The sequence below is a fragment of the Dreissena polymorpha genome, chromosome 1, assembly GCF_020536995.1.
Source record: "Dreissena polymorpha isolate Duluth1 chromosome 1, UMN_Dpol_1.0, whole genome shotgun sequence".
NCBI lineage: Eukaryota > Metazoa > Mollusca > Bivalvia > Myida > Dreissenidae > Dreissena > Dreissena polymorpha.
Genome location: NC_068355.1, coordinates 118,330,673 through 118,351,278, shown reverse-complemented (window position 1 = coordinate 118,351,278; position 20,606 = coordinate 118,330,673). Strand labels below are relative to the sequence as shown.

Here is a 20,606-nt window from a genome sequence, read left to right as displayed (position 1 = left end):
TGTACTTCTTTGTTCTTTCAGTCGCGTGGAACACCCAGGGATTCTCTCCCACCGAAGCCGCCTGTCAAAAGTGCCCCACCAGTGAGCCGCATATTTCACCATAGACCCGTTACACGGGCACAGATAGTTTCCTTCAGGAGTTCAAACAGTAATGGCTGTATCCTTGAAAACAGTATTCTGAATCAGAGCAAATCTGTCGACTAACATTGTTGCGGCATTTACCATTACACATGCTTGCGCTTTCATTTATTATTGTTTTAAGCACATATAAGTACATGTAGAATTATCAATTAATACGAGCATTACAAACTTGTTGATGGAATTTAATTTAAAGCTGCTTGAGTACCATTTGGTCCATTTAGCAGTAGTTTGTTGTATTTTGTTATACATGTATTAGGACATATTGAATACCGATAGATAACCTGATAGTAAAATGGAGCAGGATATATACAATATGATGCAATAACTTAACAATTTTCTACTGATGGTTTCTGTATGTTGGTTGCAAAGAATAATTGAGTTGTATTCTTCTGGTACAGTAAGATTTTTAAGTGCAGAATATTTATAATTTAATATACTTGTACATGTACACAGGTATATTCAAATATATGTCATGCTGTGATATTATTTCCAGAACCCCAGATAGATGAAGGGGGACATCAACAATTGGTAGTCTGGTGTAACAGGAAACAAAGTATTTTGCCATAGATCTGTCTCTATAATAGATACAGGGTATCATCAAATTCTGCTAATGACTGTTATCTAATTGTCAGTCTAAGAAACATTTGTGTTTGTCTTCACAGGCTTTATCAATAATTGATGGCTTGTTGTGTCTTACATGTATTTGTCTTAACGTTATACCCAGCCCTGCTCAGTCCAGGCTACAATCAATACAGCAGAGAGTCCTACTTCAGTCAGTGCTTCCTGATCATTTCTCAGCTTGGAGTTGGCTCATTTGGAGAGGTGATTGTTTAAATAAATTATGAACACCAGAGGCCTTCTTGAGACTTGGGCAGAACAATTATGGTGTCATGTTAGTTTTTGCCAGAAATTTCATTTTGGGTCTACATGTAGATTGATGTTGCAATTATTTGGTTTCTTATGCAAACCCATGGCATGTATATTAATGTACAGCATTAATATTTTGTAAACTATTCTCATTAGATAGCAGAACACAACAGATAATTATATAAAGTTTCTGAATTTTAATTGAATTTCCCTTGGTTGATCAAGTTGTATACATCTGAGTCAAATATTGTATAATATGTATACATGTACATGTATATTCAAAAACAGTAAGTAGAGAATATTAGATTAGTGCCTTTGTGTACTTGAATTTATCCTGCCAGTTAAAGAAAAGTTTATACAGCGAGTTGAGAAAAGAATAAGTACACACAGTTACAAACCTTCTATTCTATGTTTCTGTCTCAATTGTCGTCAAGCTGTGTTAGGCATACGTATTAAGCTTGCATACGAAATACTGTAGAATACAAACTATTTCGCTTAGTACATAATTTATACATTTTTTACGTTCTTCTCATTTTTCCTTTTAAGAAATGGTGAATGCAGGTATTTCTTTGTGGAAACAATTTCTTTGATCAACTACATGTAACAAAGAAATGACTTATTCAACGTAAATATGACACTTATTTTTTTTGTAAATTTCCACTAATAGTTGACATTAATTTGTAGACTTTAAACATTAATGTTGTTAAAAGCAAAGTCATGAAAGCTGTAAGGGGACACTTCTCTGTAATAGTAATTAAAAACCACAATCATTCCAATGTACAGTCCTTCTGTGTGTTTGGATGAAACTTGAATTTACTTCACTTCATCCATGTTGGAAAACATGCAGTTGTAATCAAGTTTTCATGATGTCATATTGGAATGTAGTGTATTGTTGGACATTATTAGTCCCCTACCGGTTTCACCGGAGGGGACTTACGGTTTGCGCTCCATCTGTCAGTCTGTCTGTCATACTTTTCTGGATCCTCCGATAACTTTAAAAGTTCTTAATATTTTTTCATGAAACTTGGAACATGGATAGATGTCAATATGGACATTATGCACGTCATTTCATTTCGTTCCTACGTCAAAAATTCTGGTTGCTATGGCAACAAATAGACTAGAAATACTGCTGACAATGGTGGTGTTCTGGATCCTGCGATAACTTTTAAAGTTTTTAATATTTTTTCATTAAACTCGAAACATGGATAGATGGCAATATGGACATTATGCACGTCATTTCATTTTGTTCCTATGTCAACAATTCTGGTTGCTATAGCAACAAATAAAATAAAGAATTCTGAAAATGGTGGAATTTCTGACAATGGTGGAGCCGGTAGGGGACTTATATTGCTTGACAATAGTCTTGTTTAACATGCTTTAGTTAAACTAGGCATATATCAGGTTAAGATAAATGAGATTACATGGTAGAAATATTTTTTTAATCTGGATATTTTTTGAAAATGTGCATAAAACTACCTCTGTGCAAAATGAGGTGCTTTCATCAAGAATTTAGTATCTTTTTCACTTTCCCTCTCCACTCTGCGTAGCGTGAGTTAGTTAGATCTCCTTGTCAGTCCTAGAAATAACACTGTTGTCTGGAGCCCAGGTTAATGTATAAAATAATTTAGATAGGTTTAAATTTAACCAGTCAACCAAAACGAATGTAGATTGAAGTGGCTTGCTTTATGTATGGTACAACATGATTGTAATTCTGTGTTTGTTGCAGGTATTCAAAGTAAAGAGTAAGGAAGATGGTAAACTGTATGCTGTGAAGAAGTCCAGGGACCGTTTCCGTGGCGAATCAGATAGGTAGGTGGTGTTTGGGGCCTTTAAGTGGACAAGTTTCCGATTGAAAGCAGTATATATTTTTCCCAAATGGGATCCAAAATTCCCTTTTGAAGGTGTCCACATTTGTTTATATTTGTATAAGTTGTCTCAACATTCTTCACCCATCCAGCTCTATAAGTTGTCTCAACATTCTTCACCCATCCAGCTCTATAAGTTGTCTCAACATTCTTCACCCATCCAGCTCTATAAGTTGTCTCAACATTCTTCGCCCATCCAGCTCTATAAGTTGTCTCAACATTCTTCGCCCATCCAGCTCTATAAGTTGTCTCAACATTCTTCGCCCATCCAGCTCTTTAAGTTGTCTCAACATTCTTCGCCCATCCAGCTCTATAAGTTGTCTCAACATTCTTCGCCCATCCAGCTCTATAAGTTGTCTCAACATTCTTCGCCCATCCAGCTCTATAAGTTGAACCCTAGTATATTACTATTGAAATCACTTTTTTGCTGAATTTTTAAGTATTTGTTAGCAAAAATCAACAACAATAATTTCCCAATAAAAAGACACCAACAAAAAACACTGATTTTTAACTAAAAAGGTTTTGACTTCAATTACCACACTGTATTAAAGATAATTTTAAGAGTCAAGGGTGAAACATCTGTTCCTGTCATAGAAATGTTTTAAAGGTGCAATAATTGTGATATGCACAATTTTAATTTGCACTATACAAACACCAACACTATGTTATGTGGTGTTGTAGAAGAAGGAAGCTTGAGGAGGTTGCCAAGCAGGAGAAGCTGCCACAGCATCCAAACTGTGTGAGGATCTACAAGGCCTGGGAGGAGAGGCTTCACCTCTACCTGCTGGTAGAGCTCTGTAAAACTAGGTACAATAGGGCTGTGTAAAACTAGTACAACAGGGCTGTATAAAACTAGGTACAACAGGGCTGTGTAAAACTAGGTACAATAGGGCTGTGTAAAACTATTACAACAGGGCTGTGTAAAACTAGGTACAACAGGGCTGTGTACAACTAGGTACAACAGGGCTGTGTAAAACTAGTACATCATGGCTGAGTTAAACTAGGTACAACAGGGCTGTGTCAAACTAGGTACAACAGGGCTGTGTAAAACTCGGTTCAGCAGGGCTGTGTAAAACTAGGTTTAACAGCGCTGTTTAAAACTAGGTACAACAGGGCTGTGTAAAACTAAGTACAATAGGGCTGTGTTAAACTAGACGCAGCAGGGCTGTATAAAACTAAGAATAACAGGGCTGTGTAAAAGAAGGTACAACAGGGCTGTGAAAAACTAGGAACAACAGGGCTGTGTCAAACTAGGTACAACAGGGCTGTGTAAAACTAGGTACAACAGGGCTGTGTCAAACTAGGTACAACAGGGCTGTGTAAAACTCGGTTCAATAGGGCTGTGTAAAACTAGGTACAACAGCGCTGTTTAAAACTAGGTACAACAGGGCTGTGTAAAACTAAGTACAACAGGGCTGTGTTAAACTAGATGCAGCAGGGCTGTATAAAACTAAGAACAACAGGGCTGTGTAAAACTAGGTACAAAAGGGCTGTGTAAAACTAGATACAACAGGGCTGTGTAAAACTATATACAACACGGATGTGTAAAACTAGGTACAACAGGGCGTTGTAAAACTAGGTACACCAGGGCTGTGTAAAACTAGATACAAAAAGGCTGTGTAAAACTTGTACAACAGGGCTGTGTAAAACTAGATACAAAAGGGCTGTGTAAAACTAGATACAACAGGGCTGTGTAAAACTATGTACAACAGGGCTGTGTCAAACTAGTACAACAGGGCTGTGTAAAACTAGGTACAACAGGGCTGTGTTAAACTAGTACAACAGGGCTCTGTAAAACAAGTACAACAGGCTGGCTGTGTAAAAATAGGTACAACAGGGCTGTGTAAAACTAGGTTCAACAGGGCTGTGTAAAACTAGGTACAACAGGGCTGTGTAAAACTAGGTACAACAGGGCTGTGTAAAACTAGGTACAACAGGGCTGTGTAAAACTAGGTACAACAGGGCTGTGTAAAAGTAGGTACAACAGGGCTGTGTAAAACTAGGAACAACAGGGCTGTGTAAAACTAGGTACAACAGGGCTGTGTAAAACTAGGTACAACAAGGCTGTGTAAAACTAGGTACAACAGGGCTGTGTAAAACTAGGTACAACAGGCTGGCTGTGTAAAATTAGGTACACCAGGGTTGTGTAAAACTAGCTACACCAGGGCTGTTTAAATCTAGGTACAACAGGGCTGTGTACAACTAGGTTCAACATGACTGTGTAAAACTAGGTACAACAGCGCTGTTTAAAACTAGGTACAACAGGGCCTTGTAAAACTTAGTACAACAGGGCTGTGTAAAACTAGGTGCAACAGGGCTGTATTTAACTAGGAACAACAGGGCTGTGTAAAACTAGGTACAAAAGGGCTTTGTAAAACTAGGTACAGAGGGTTGTGTAAAACTAGGTACACCAGGGCTGTGTAAAACTAGGTACAACAGGGCTGTGTAAAACTTGGTACAACAGGGCTGTGTAAAACTAGGTACACCAGGGCTGTGTAAAAATAGGCACAACAGGGCTGTGTAAAACTAGGTACAACAGGGCTGTGTAAAACTAGGTACAACAGGGCTGTGTAAAACTAGGTACAACAGGGCTGTGTAAAAGTAGGTACAACAGGGTGTATACATATATTATTTGGAAAACTTGGCGTAAGGCATTTGCATAAAGTTTATTCTGGGATTAGTTTGTGCTTTGTGCAAAGGCTTCTTTGAGACAATGCTTTTTGCTTTTAGGGAATTATTCATGTGAAGGTAGTCCCTTCCAATTGAAAATACCGTATAGGGGGAAATTGTCATACCAGATTAGCCTGAGTTTGCTGTAGGGGCTAATCTGGGATGATACCTTACGCACATGCTTTAAGCACGTTTTTTTCAAAGCACTGTTCACGTACATGTTGTTCTAGAAGCAATACTCCTCAGAATTAAATTCTCCTATGACAAGTTTGTGTGTTTGTTGTTTCCCCCAGTTTGAGCAACTATGCTGAGGCCCACCATGACATACCTGAGAGTGTTATCTGGGATTTCCTTGTAGACCTGCTCCAGGTAAGGGCTTCTCCCTATCTTTTACATGTAAATTGAAACAGACCACCAACACTCTGAGGCTAAATTTAAGTGTAGTCCCAAATGAGAATAAATAGTCTTCACAAGATGATAGCATCTTAGTTAGTTGAAATGTATTTATTTTAGCTCGATTGCATGGAAAGCCTCAGGCTGATTGAAACACACTCGAGTCTGTATCCTGGGCCTAGAACCATAACCGCGTGTCTATGGGGAAGATCTAAATAACACTCCCCGTGTGGGGATCGAACCTGTGACCCCCCCCGGTCGCAAGGTGGACACCATATACATTACGCCAAGCCGACCTCTTAGCATCTTAGTTGGGATGGCCATTGCCACCTATTGTGCATTTTTATCCCCCTGGATCGAATTATCAGGGGTATATTGTTTATAGCCTGTCTGTCTGTCATTCTGTCTCAAAACTTTAACCTTGGTCATAACATTAGCAATATTGAAGATAGCAAGTTGATATTTGGCGTGCATGTGTATCTCATGGAGCTGCACATTTTGAGTGGTAAAAGGTCATCCTTCATGGTCAAAGGTCAAATATATGGCTTCAAAGCGGCGCAGTAGTTGGCATAGTGTTTCTGACAGACACATCTCATGTTTGACTTTATTCTTAAAACAAAATATTTTGAAAGATGAAAGTGTTGTGCCAGATCAGCTTAAGCTTACTAGATTGTTATCTGAGGTTGTAACTGGAGGTTCCAGCAATTGTTATCTGAGGTTGTAACTGGAGGTTCCAGCAATTGTTATCTGAGGTTGTAACTGGAGGTTCCAGCATGTTATCTGAGGTTGTAACTGGAGAATCCAGCAGTTAACTGAGGTTGTAACTGGAGGTTGCAGCATGTTATCTGAGGTTGTAACTGGAGGTTCCAGCAATTGTTATCTGAGGTTGTAACTGGAGGTTCCAGCAATTGTTATCTGAGGTTGTAACTGAAGGTTCCAGTAATTGTTATCTGAGGTTGTAACTGGAGGTTCCAGCATGTTATCTGAGGTTGTAACTGTAGGTTTCAGCAATTGTTATCTGAGGTTGTAACTGGAGGTTCCAGCAAGTAAAATTAGGAATTTTAGTATTGTTTTTGCCCTGTCTGTTGGTCTGTTGGTCTGTCTGTTGGTCTGTCTGTTGGTCTGTCTGTTGGTCTGTCTGTTTGCGCCAACTTTAACATTTTGCAATAACTTTTGCTATATTGAAGATAGCAACTTCATATTTGGCATGCATGTGTATCTCATGAAGCTGCACATTTGGGTGGTGAAAGGTCAAGGTCAAGGTCATCCTTCAAGGTCAGAGGTCAAATATATGTGGCCAAAATCTCTCATTTTATGAATACTTTTGCAATATTGAAGATAGCAACTTGATATTTGGCATGCATGTGTATCTCATGGAGCGGCACATTTTGAGTGGTGAAAGGTCAAGGTCATCCTTCAAGGTCAGAGGTCAAATATATGTGGCCCAAATCACTTTTTTTATAAATACTTTTGCAATATTGAAGATAGCAACTTGATATTTGGCATGCATGTGCATCTCATGGAGCTGCACATGTTGAGTGGTGAAAGGTCAAGGTCAAGGTCATCCTTCAAGGTCAGAGGTCAAATATATGTGTCCCAAATCGCTTATTTTATGAATACTTTTGCAATATTGAAGATAGCAACTTGATATTTGGCATGCATGTGTATCTCATGGAGCTGCACATTTTGAGTGGTGAAAGGTCAAGGTCATCCTTCACAAGGTCAAGGTCATCTTACAAGGTCAAATATCATATAGGGGGACATTGTGTTTCACAAACACATCTTGTCTGAGGTTGTAACTGGAGGTTCCAGCAAATGTTATGTGAGGTTGTAACTGGAGGTTCCAGCAATTGATATCTGAGGTTGTAACTGGAGGTTCCAGCAATTGTTTTCTGAGGTTGTAACTGGAGGTTCCAGCAATTGTTATCTGAGGTTGTAACTGGAGGTTCCAGCAATTGTTATCTGAGGTTGTAACTGGAGGTTCCAGCAATTGTTATCTGAGGTTGTAACTGGAGGTTCCAGCAATTGTTATCTGAGGTTGTAACTGGAGGTTCCAGCAAGTAAAATTAGGAATTTTAGTACATGTATCTCTTTTTGGTTAGCTCCATGAATAGTGAGAATGCTAAAAAGACAAACAAATTATAAAAACAGTAAAGTGAGATTAATTTCACTTTAGGTAGTAAGTTTTAAAACTCTTAGTCTGAATAAAAATATTTATATTTGCCAGTAAATTGTCAGTAGCATAAACTTGTATAAGCCAACAGTTAACAAATTTGAGCTAGCCTTTCTCAGATTTTTGTTTTCAAAAATAAACTGGTAATAATAATTGTGCTTCTGTAATTCTGAAAATACTTGTTTTGATCATTTTTATTTCGCACTCTTGGTGCAAAAAGGTACCATGTGACATTGAAATTGTAAAGCACATGGTTCCTTTATGCTCCAATAGGGCAATTTCTTTTTAAATGTTGTTTTAGGCAGTGAAGCATCTGCATGACAACAACCTGGTCCATATGGATATCAAACCAGACAACATCTTCATTTCCCATGATGGCATCTGTAAGCTGGGAGATTTCGGCTTGGTCATAGATCTTGCAAAGGTGACTTCTAGACTGGCTGGCATTGATGTAATTTTTATGAATTTGGATAAGCTGTAGCTGGTGTTAATAATTAATACTGAGCATGACCAGTATAGCATTCTTATCATACTGCTACATTGATATCTGCCTGAAATGACACTGCCTGATATATTTTTTATGCCCCCGAAGGAGGGCATATAGTGATCGGACTGTCCGTCCGTCTGTCCGTCACACTTTGCGTTTTGGTTTCGAAAAAAGCTCATAACTTTTTTTTCAAGCTTCAGATAGCAATTTCATATTTGGCATGCATGTGTATATGGACAAGGCCTTTCCATACGCACACAAATTTTGACCCCTGTGACCTTGACCTTGAACTTAGGGTCCGCATTTAGGTTTCGAAATCTGCGTTTAGATTTTGAAAAAAGCTCATAACTTCTATCAAGCGTTTATAGGGGGCATAAGTCATCCTATGGTGACAGCTCTTGTTTTATATCAGTTCAACAGGAAGTAGTTATATCAGGCAATGTTTGGAGGTAGTTCATATTAATCAGAATTTACTGTAAAGTTATCAATTTTGTTAAAATAAAATCAGATTCAACATCACAAACAACTTGATACCAGGATGTTGTATATTTCATACACAAAAAGCAACATAAACAGCAAAATACACATTTTAAAATATTAAGCGCAAGTACTCATGACATCATTTTTAACACATCAAACGTAAAAAATCATATTCATTCCCGCTAAAAATGCAGCGTAGTAGCGATCTATTATTCTCTATATGCTATAAGATATTCATTTTGATTGCATGTCAGAGTCATACTGAATACTTTTTAACCAGGTTTTCCGAAGGAAAAAACTGGTTATTAGATTGGCGAATGCGGGCGGGCTGGCGGGCGGGCGGAACAAGCTTGTCCGGGCCATAACTATGTCGTTCATTGTCAGATTTTAAAATCATTTGGCACATTTGTTCACCATCATTGGACGGTGTGTCGCGCGAAATAATTACGTCGATATCTCCAAGGTCAAGGTCACACTTTGAGTTCAAAGGTCAAAAATGGCCATAAATGAGCTTGTCCTGGCCATAACTATGTCATTCATTGTGAGATTTTAAAATCATTTGGCACATTTGTTTACCATCATGGGACGGTGTGTCGCACGAAAGAATCACGTCAATATCTCCAATGTCACGGTCGCCACGACTAAAAATATATATTTTTTTTAAAACAAACTTACAAAGGGGGTTAATTTTGTTTGTTCATTTCAAAAGTTCAGTTTGAGTTTTCTCCCTTTATCAGATTTTTTTTTCACAATGAAAACCTGGTTTTGTGACAAAATTGTCCCTTGTTGTATAATTGGATGCCAGAATCTGACTAGTGAGTAAAGGTGCACCAATTTTACAATTTTAAAAATGTAACGATTTTTAATTATTAAATTGAGCAACAAAATATTGTTTATTGAACCTTTTGTTTATTTTTTTTATATTTATTTAGGAGTCGTTTGGTCGGTCTATTTGTCTGTCTGTCCCAAAATTTAATCCGATCTTCACCAAACTCGGTCAGAAGTTGTATCTAAATAATTTTTAGGTCAAGTTTGAATATGGATCATGCATGGTCAAAAACTAGGTCACGGGGTCACGGTAGTGCGTTTTAAACCGAAAATTTGTCCGGACAATTACTATGTCATTTATCGTTAGATTTTAAAATCATTTGGTACATTTGTTCACCATCATTGGACGGTGTGTCGCGCGAAAGAATTACGTCGATATCTCCAAGGTCAAGGTAACACTTTGTGTTCAAAGGTCAAATGCTTGTCCGGGCCATAACTATGTTGTTCAATGTGAGATTTTTAAATCATTTGTTCACCTTCATTTGACAGTGTGTCGTGGTTAAGTATTACATTGATATCTCCAAGGTCAAGGTCATACTTTGAGTTCAAATGTCAAAAATGGCCATAAATGAGCTTGTCCGGGCCATAACTATGTCCTTTATCATGAGATTTTTAAATCATGTGGCACATTTGTTCACCATCATTGGACGGTGTGTTGCGCAAAGAATTAGGTCGATATCTCCAAGGTCAAGGTCACACTTTGAGTTCAAAGGTAAAAAATGGCCATAAGTGAGCTTGTCTAGGCCATAACTATGTCGTTCATTGTGAGATTTTAAAATCATTTGGCACATTTGTTCACCATCATTGTACGGTGTGTCGTGCGAAAGAATTACGTCTTTATCTCCAAGGTTGAGGTCACACTTGGAGTTCAGAGGTAAAAAATGGCCATAAATGATCTTTTCCGGGCCATAACATTGTCGTTCATTATGACATTTTAAAATTATTTGGCACATTTGTTCACCATTTTTGGACGGTGTGTCGTGCGAGAGATTTACGTCAATATCTTCAAGGTCAAGGTCACAGTTTGAGTTCAAAGGTAAAAAATGGCCATAAATGAGCTTGTCCAGGCCATAACTATTTCTTTCATTGTGAGATTTTTAAACTTCTCGGCACAATTGTTCACAATCATTGGACGGTGTGTCATGGAGTTCAAAAGTAAAAAATGGCCATAAATCAGCTTGTCTGGGCCATAACTATGTCATTTATTGCTAGATTTTAAAACGATTCTGTACATTAATTTTGTTCACAGTCATTGGACGGCGTGTCATGCGAAAGAATTAAAGAGTTCAATGGTCAAAATGCCCATAAATGATAATGGCATAATTATTCTTAAAAATTGCCATAAATTAGCTTCTCTTGTTTTGTGAAGACAGCATGCAAAATATTCTGTGTCAATGCAGCATGTGGGGGCATAAGTCATGTCTGTGAAAAAGCTCTAGTTTTGTTATAAATGTGCCCTACAATTTGTTTCAATCAAAATTTCGATTCCATTACAACATGCCTTATGTTAACATACCCAGTCTGTTGCCTTGTAGGGAAATGATTTTTCTGAAGCCCAGGAAGGTGACCCCAAATACCTGGCCCCTGAACTCATGGACGGCAGGTTCGGTAAACCTGCTGATATCTTCAGGTGAGAATTGAAAACATAAAATTCTTGAGGGTAAGGGAATTATGTTCAATGAAGGGGTCTCATTTCTGATTTTATCCTATTTCCTCATTTATATACCAAGTTTTACAAAAGGTCCCTTACTTGACCCATATGCAAAGTAAAAAATGATGATGAACTTAGTCTTAGTAAGAAGGATAAGGCAGTTATCTCCCTTTAGCTGTTTCTAAAATCCTTCTTTTGCTTAAAAGGCAATTTGAATACACTGATTGATTTTCAGTTTTTGTGTATTTTGAACACTGAATGTTGGTTTTAATCGGGAAAAATTTCAAATACCTTTAAAAATATTGAATATAATTTTAGTGCTTAAAACTTGCACATATTTGTCAGGCGCGTGACTTCCTGCTTTAATAAGATTTCTGCAATTGAATGCCGATGCATTTTGCTGGCTGCCTGGGCTGAAGCCATTTGGTCGACTCAATGTTTTGGGAAGGGACTGGCTGCATGGGCTGAGGCCATTTGGTCCACTCAATGTTTTGGGAAGGGACTGGCTGCATTGGCTGAGGCCATTTGGTCCACTCAATGTTTTGGGAAGGGACTGGCTGCATGGGCTGAGGCCATTTGGTCCACTCAATGTTTTGGGAAAGGACTGGCTGCCTGGGCTGAAGCCATTTGGTCCACTCAATGTTTTGGGAAGGGACTGGCTGCCTGGGCTGAAGCCATTTGGTCGACTCAATGTTTTGGGAAGGGACTGGCTGCATGGGCTGAAGCCATTTGGTCGACTCAATGTTTTGGGAAGGGACTGGCTGCATGGGCTGAAGTCATTTGGTCCACTCAATGTTTTGGGAAGGGACTGGCTGCATGGGCTGAAGCCATTTGGTCGACTCAATGTTTTGGGAAGGGACCGGCTGCGTGGGCTGAAGCCATTTGGTCGACTCAATGTTTTGGGAAGGGACTGGCTGCATGGGCTGAAGCCATTTGGTCGACTCAATGTTTTGGGAAGGGACTGGCTGCATGGGCTGAAGTCATTTGGTCGACTCAATGTTTTGGGAAGGGACTGGCTGCATGGGCTGAAGCCATTTGGTCGACTCAATGTTTTGGGAAGGGACTGGCTGCATGGGCTGAAGCTATTTGGTCGACTCAATGTTTTGGGAAGGGAATCTTTAAAATAGTTGTGGTTGTGCATGTTTTTTTTATATAATTGGAATAAGGTACATATAATATTACTATGATAGTTTTATGTTTTGTCGTTCAAACTAAAGAGAGTTCAAATATATTTTGTTAAGATTATAATATTCATTTGACAAAAGTTCAAACATTTGTTAGTACTTATTTTCCCCCGCCAAAGGCGGAGGGAGGGATGTAGAATTTGGGATGTCGGTCTGTCTGTCCGTCCTTGCAACTGTCACAAAACTTTGCATGGCTTTATCTCAGAAACTGTATAAGATTTAACATGAAACTTCATTGGTGTATAGATATCAATAAGTAGAAGTGCCATGCACATAAACCATAACCGACACTTTCTCAAATAAGAGTTGTTGCTTATTTTTTTGTATGATGTAACTTTTCAGGGCTATATATCAGATACGATGCAAGACTTCAACATGAAACTTAATGGGTGTATTGCTATCAATGGGGAAAAGTGCCATGCACAATGACTGTTACTCTACACTTTCTTAAATAAGAGTTATTGCCCTTTGTTATTTTTGTACTTTGTAACTTTTCAGGGCTGTGTCTCAGATAGGCTTCAAGATTTCAATATGAAACTGCATGGGTGTATAGATATAAATGAGGAGAATGGCAAGGCATAAAAACAATTACCCTCTTAAAGGTTTTTTAGCTCGGCGTTATCGGAGAAAACCGGAGGTATTGTCATAGCCAGCTCGTCATGTCGTCCAACGTCTGCGTCGTGCTTAAACCTTAACATTTTGTTAAGGTTTTGAACATTGCCTCTAAAATCAAATTGCTTCCACCTAAAACTTCGAAACTTCATATGTAGATGCACCTTGATGAGTTCCACACCCATTTTTGGGTCACTAGGTCAAAGATCAAGGTCACTGTGACCTTTAAAAAAACACAACAAATTTTGACAAGCTTTCCTTTATTATGCTCCCCCCCAAAAAATTGGGGCGAGCATATAGTCGCCGCTTCGTCTGTCCGTGCGTGTGTCAGTCCGTCCGTGCACAATTTTTGTCCGGGCTATTTCTCAGCAATTAATGACCGGAATTCAATTAAACTTTATGGGAAGCTTCACTACCAAGAGGAGATGTGCATATTATCAGCTGGTTCTGGTCGGATGATTTTTCACAGAGTTATGGCCCTTTGAAATTTTCCATTAACTGTACATATAGGGCAATTCTTGTCCGGGCTATTTCTTAGCAACTAATGACCGGAATTCAATGAAACTTTATGGGAAGCTTCACTACCAAAAGGAGATGTGCATATTATCAGCCAGTTCTGGTCTGATGATTTTTCACAGAGTTATGGCCCTTTGAAATTTTCCATTAACTGTACATATAGTGCAATTCTTGTCCGGGCTGTTTCTCAGCAACTAATGACTGGAATTCAATGAAACTTTATGGGAAGCTTCACTACCAAGAGGAGATGTGCATATTATCAGCCGGTTCTCGTCGGATGATTTTTCACAGAGTTATGGCCCTTTGAAATTTTCCATGGTACATATAGTGCAATTCTTGTCCGAGCTATTTCTCAGCAACTTATTACGGGAATTCAATACACTTAATGGGAAGCTTCACTACCAACAGGAGATGTGCATATTATCAGCCGGTTATGGTCGGATGATTTTACACAGAGTTATGGCCCTTTGAATTTTTCTATAAACTGTACATATAGTGCAGTTCTTGTCTGGGCTATTTCTCCCCAACTACTGACTGTAATTCAATGAAGCTTTATGGGAAGCTTAATTATGGGAGATGCGCATGTTATTTGTGGGTTCTGGTTAGATGATTTATTTAGAGAGTTATGGCCCTTTGAAATATTTAAGTTGCTAAACCATCCATCGTATTATTTTGTCCAAAGTTATGCCCCTCAAGACGTTACCTTTTATCTGAATATATAGTGCAATATTGTGACAAAAAAAACTTTGGGGAGCATCACCCGTCTCCGACGGTTTCTTGTTCAAAACTGCACCTGTAGCCGATCGTTGCACCCGTTATGCGGTGCTCTTGTTTAAAGATAATACCATATATCAAGGGATTTGCACCCATCCATTAACAAACTTTATTTGGCAGGGGGGTATCAATTCAACGAATTTGATTGTTGATCATTTGATTTTAAAATAAGTTGTTTTGAGATATCCATGATGTAACAGAGATAATGTAAAGATTATTGCACACATTCCTTATGGTTGTTTGTAGTCTGGGCATGACCCTCCTGGAGTTGGCCAGTGACCTTGACCTGCCCCGGGGTGGGGACGGCTGGCACATCCTCAGACGGGGACACCTGCCAGATGAGTTCCTGAGAGGTAGGAGATTACAAGTTGCAGATAGTTTCATGAGGGCATCATAACAACTAAGAGACGACCATTGTAGTCTTGTTAAGCCTGGTGAAGTTTGCCTTCTCTGATAGTATTGATTAATCCTTGTAGGCTAATATCGTATTTACAAAATTTAAAAGTTTGAAAATGATTTTGTAATATTACACAAACTGAACATATTAATGACTAAAACCATATAATATATAATGAAAAAACCAAAGCTTGTATTAGTTTGGCTCTTTAAAAAACACAATGTTATTTCTGTTATTCTTGAATGAAAAGGTAGTTAAAAAAAGAAGGCATGCATTTTTAGATAAGTCATTTGACCTGAAGTATGTGCTCAGTCAGATGTTAGATCCCGACCCCAGATGTCGACCCACTGCAGACCAGTGCCTTGCCTTCCCGTATGTGCGCAAGGTTAGTGTGATACAGGGACTTGTCTGGAGGAAACATGTTTTTAGCTTCTCTGATCTTAATATGCCCAAGCTGAGCTATTGGGTTGCTGTGATGTTTGCCCACTGTCCCTTTGTGATGTGTCCATGCATCAACTGTTCTTTAATTGGACATCTCCTATATCCCCAGGGAAAGATTTTTATGGAACTTCACTGCTATATTCTTGTGGTCCTCTAAGAAAATTGTTGAAATATTTTGTTTGTTTATTAATAAGGTCACGGGGCCCAAAACTGTTTTCTTTTGTATGTACCACCTAATAGTGGTCCTCTACCAATACCAAGTTTGTTTAAATTTTGCCCCTGAGGTCTGAATTGTACCGCATGTGTGTGTGGGGGGGGGGTATGCTTTGTTTCATCATATGTATAAAGTACAAACTAAAAAAAACCTGCTCTGAAACCACAGGACTCAGAGGTTTTATATTTGGCATGTAATATTGTATAGTGGTCCTCTACAAATTTGTGTAATCATGCCTCTGGGGTCAAATTCACCATGAACCAGGTGACAGATTTGTTTTTCCCTTACAGAGTGGAAGGCATTAATCATTGCACTTGTCCAACTGTACATATGTATGTCATTTCGTATTGTATGTGCTGAAGCTTTTTTGTTGAACGTCTAATTAACTTCTCATTGGATCTCTCTAAAACAAAATTCAGTTGAATGGCCTCAATGTGTAGATGATGAATGAGAAAGGAGTCTTGGACTTAGGTAATTTGAGCAAAATTATGACCCTGTGTCTATTTTACTGACAGAATTTTTAGGTGCCTGAAGTTCTTTAATTACTAGGCTGATCTCACTCAACTTTCACAGTACCAGAATGTGTATGATCATTACACAAGGAAATGTGCAACCAGATGGTTTCCGGATGATATCTCCAGAATGCTTACGCCTTGGATCATGAAACTTTATAGGTACATTGATGATGACTGGCAGATGACCCCTATTGATTTTCAGGTCACTAGGTCAAAGGTCAAGGTCACAGTGACTCGAAACAGTAAAATGATTTACGGATGATAACCTTAAGAATGCTTATGCCTAGGATCATGAAACTTCATAGGTACATTAATCATGACTGGCAGATGACCCTATTGAATTTCACGTCACTAGGTCAAAGGTCAAGGTCACAGTGACAAAACACGTATTCACACAATGGCTGCCACTACAACTGACAGCCCATATGGGGGGCATGCATGTTATACAAACAGCCCTTGTTTTTGCAAATATCTCAAGTTATTGAAATACATTAGCAAAAAGCTTAAATGCATAAATGACAGCTTTTCTTGCATTTTGTGTAGATATTTCACATTGGGTGCAGCATAACAGTGTACATTAATGTGTTACACATCAAACTTTTGGCCAAGAACACAGGCTTATTAAATAAAGTCATTCTGATGTATTTCACATTGCCATAAGCAGCATAAAAAACTTCTTATGATAGACTTTGGCCTATCTAACACCTTCTTCCAACGCTTTCAGGTGTTAAAGCGGCGGCGGCGAGACTACATGCTTAAGAGTGCAATAGCCACTGTAAAGATGAGTCTACACACAGTGTGGACATGGTTGCTCACTTTACTCACCCTACTCACCCTGCCTGCACGCAAGCTGCGCACCAAATGGAGGAGGAAATCTTCCGTAGCCAGCTCAGCAGTGGGGTCAGACCTGTCCCATCTGGATGGCAGTATTTCTGATGGTGAGATGAATGTAATCTCCATGTTTGAAATAAGCACTAGTCCATGCACTAGCACTAGTCCATGGAATCATGACACACTATTTTTCTGTCAGACTACACGCTTATTTGATATGGCCAAAAATATAAAGATGCCTGTAACTTATATGTAGGCATTGGTCATTCATTTTTTATGCAATTCTTCACTGTTAAGAGTGATGAAGTTGTCACTGGCATAAAGTGCACCAGTTCATGCTGAAAAAATGTGAAGGCTAATTGCCTGGCATTATATGACTGAAGTGCTGTTGAATGTGGTGAAAAATCCAAATTAGGGAACAATAACAAACCAGTTTTCAATTCATGTTCCTGAATGTATTTTAGTTCTTTAGTATACTTCAGTGCCACAAAATCTGTTTTTATGCCCCTGGCATGTATTGACACCGTTAGTCATACACCAATTTTGCTGTCTGTTATTCTGTGTTCCCATACATACCGGATTAACTGAAGATGTGTTCAGTTTTGTTTTTTACATTAATACCTCTTGCTACAAAACTTTTGATGCTCTGTAACTCGCCCCATCACACGACCTCATTTTCATCTTAACATTGAGCATTTTTTGGGGAATGGGGCCGGGCCCCTTAGTATTGGGAAAATTCGCGGCGTTTTGACTAAAATTGGGAAATTAGTGTTGTTGTTTTGCTAACAAATGCTAAAAAATTGAGGATACAAGTGTGTCCAGTATTATATTTACTAATGTTGATCTTATTTGTGTGGGAGATGAACACAATATTTAGATCTAAAAAAAGAAAGAAAAAATTTGGGGGGGGGGGAATTGGGAATTTTTAGCTCCCATTTAGGAAAAATATAGACTTTTTTCCATTGGGAATGGGTCTGCTTACCGGACCCGAATTGAATGAAAAAATACACTGATTGCATGGCCATTATCTAAGACAATTACCGTAAAAACGCAGTCATAAGTCGAGATTTTTTACCTCCAAAATTTGATTAAAATTACGGTATCGACTTATGAGGTCAACCATGAAAAAAATTAATGAAATTTGACGAAGATTGATCCCCGCCGCAATTGTTGTTGTTGTTTTTGTTTTGAACTCGTTGATTTACGACACATGAAATGTTGTCTTTTAACTGATACTTACCAATTAATATAACACAGTTTGCAACATTTCCATTGTTTATATTTTCATAATTTAATCCAAAGTTTTCATGTTAGCAGGTGTTTTTTTATAACTGAATGCGTAAACAAAAGATCAGGTCATTTTTAAAGTCAAGCGATAATTGGCAACCTGTGTGAATTGACAGTTTGACGTCATCAAAGGAAAGCCCCTTCCTGTCAAAAAGCCATAAAGCATCACGCTTCTAGCCGATAAAATAAGATTCCTTTAATTTGTGAAGCGACATGTTTAAACAATCGCGAGTCATCGTCCAATTATGTTTGAGCACGTGCATAGCTCCGCCTTTTTAACTGTTATGTAGAACAAAGGTGGAGTTAGCGGTCTATTGGTTATGTCAATCATTGTAATAAAAACATGTTTTACCGAGGAAGTAATCAATTGTTTTGATAGTCAAGATTAAAAGTGCAAAGATTTGATTACAGTGATCACAGTGTGTCATCGGATTAAAAGTTTGTGGATTATAACTAGCGTGGACAATTTAGTGCAAACTTTATAATAATAATTTATTAATTTGACTAACACATTTGATTTGTGAAAAACGCAAACGCCATGAGTATGACAATTCGTTTAAAATATGCGTGATAGAATTTGCAGAGCAATCAAATAATAATTGTGCTGCGGAACGCGACTTTATGGTTTCGTATGTCGTTGTTGTGTAAATTACAATGTTCATGTATATAGGTCTTGGTTTCCTATGTTGTTGATTTTGTTTTTATGTGGTTCATAATGATTTGCTTGTCTATATTTTTTATCTATTATTTTCGATTTCCTAAATATATATTGTATTGATTATATTACACAAAGTACCGTACATAAAACACGTGCCCACTATGTCTACATCGCACAGGGCTATAATGACGTCATGGTCTATGTATAGAATAAAAACTTCCCGTACATTTAAAATGGCGTCTGTTTATGAAATTCGTGGATGGACAATTTCTGACTCGACATATGACTTGGACATATTCAAAATCTCTGATTTTCGTATAATTTTTTACCCCCCGACTTATGAGCGGGCAGACTTATGACTGGGTTTTTACGGTATGCACACTCCCACATCATCCTTACCTCCTTTTAACCTTGGCATTGCCCTTTTTTATTTAGACTTGTCCAAATTCTGGGTTTATTTAAATTGATGTGTTTTGATAGCATCAATAACACTTCCTACAATATAAAGCAGTGACACTCCAGCTGCTCAATCGGTATTGAATTCCTATTATTTACACGTTCGTGGTCCTTTATTTATGGCAAGTGTCCAATTGCCAAAACAGTACGACACAATATAAAACAACATACAACAGTAGAATAAAGCTGGGGTCACCGTCTGGATTGGTCAATGAGAAGCCCTGGGCAGAGGTTTTTAACCTTATATAACAGGCGCCGAATATCGGCGTCTTCCCCCACCAAACTAGGCTGGTTTTTTCCCCTCTCAGAACCAAAAATTCCCCCTATATTATCTCAATTCTATTTCAATTTAATCTTGCCAAACGTAATAAATTATGAAAAAACAATGAATATAGTTCAAACATGTACAAATGTATTGTAATCATGAGAAAGTAAGTAAACAAATCCCCCAAAAAGGGAAACGCCGCAAAAAATTCCCACGCGCACATTTTTCCCCCAAAGTGGAAAATCCCGCGTAAAATTTCCCCCACACAAGGGCTAAAGGCCCCTTCCCCCACAACCCAAAAAAAACCTGCTGGGGGTTTAAACAGGTTTTAGAGCTTTCATACAAAGCTTTTATACTTGCATAGATGTTATCTATGAACACTCGTATCTCATATCACCTTATCTCATTTTCACCGTACCATTAGCTTACTTTTGGATATAGAATTGTTCAGAACATCAAAACTTGATTAATTGAGGTCAACATTCTTGTTTATCCCCGACTGTTCAATTAACATCAATACCTCTCACTAAAAAGCTTCCATACTTGCATCGAACACTCAGCTCGCTCTCATTATCTGACCTCATTTTCACCTTGACATGGTTCTAATTTTGTGTCAGAACTCTGGAACAAGGGCCAATTAACCGATCCTGACAAGGTGTCTGCCTGGGGCATCAGTGTTTATTTAAAGCAGCATCTTGTTTCTTATCTTACAATAGATTAAAATTCAAAGGTATACAAAAAACATATTGTGTAAAAGAGTGTTTCTGTGTTGTTGTTGTAGATGAGCTGTTTTGTACAGATGTTAGCATCAACAACAACTCCATTGGGGCTCCTCTTGAAAGCTCATCGTCAGAGAACAGTTTCCATGACCAGTCTCCATTGTAAGTCGTGTAGTTTGATG

The 20,606-nt window shown here is 38.3% G+C and overlaps 2 protein-coding genes and 1 long non-coding RNA gene across 5 annotated transcripts in view; 2 read left to right on the top strand and 1 right to left on the bottom strand.

The window, feature by feature from the left end:
• LOC127846777 (uncharacterized) overlaps positions 1-20,606 on the top strand; it is a 141,287-nt gene that overhangs the window by 42,216 nt on the left and 78,465 nt on the right. The window lies entirely within an intron of this gene.
• The window catches only part of LOC127846669 (uncharacterized), a 337,381-nt gene that overhangs the window by 271,476 nt on the left and 45,299 nt on the right, over positions 1-20,606 (bottom strand). The window lies entirely within an intron of this gene.
• Positions 1-20,606, top strand: part of LOC127846529 (membrane-associated tyrosine- and threonine-specific cdc2-inhibitory kinase-like) — a 46,602-nt gene that overhangs the window by 17,718 nt on the left and 8,278 nt on the right. Inside the window, exons 2-12 of one of the 2 annotated variants that reach the window (XM_052377864.1) lie at positions 22-157; positions 866-963; positions 2,735-2,817; positions 3,555-3,680; positions 5,837-5,912; positions 8,411-8,560; positions 11,440-11,534; positions 14,888-14,994; positions 15,320-15,423; positions 16,933-17,146; positions 20,487-20,586. In XM_052377864.1, the coding sequence (XP_052233824.1) occupies positions 22-157; positions 866-963; positions 2,735-2,817; positions 3,555-3,680; positions 5,837-5,912; positions 8,411-8,560; positions 11,440-11,534; positions 14,888-14,994; positions 15,320-15,423; positions 16,933-17,146; positions 20,487-20,586 (1,289 nt within the window). The remainder of the gene's footprint in view (positions 1-21; positions 158-865; positions 964-2,734; positions 2,818-3,554; positions 3,681-5,836; positions 5,913-8,410; positions 8,561-11,439; positions 11,535-14,887; positions 14,995-15,319; positions 15,424-16,932; positions 17,147-20,486; positions 20,587-20,606) is intronic. The other variant, XM_052377875.1, reaches the window with a different exon arrangement.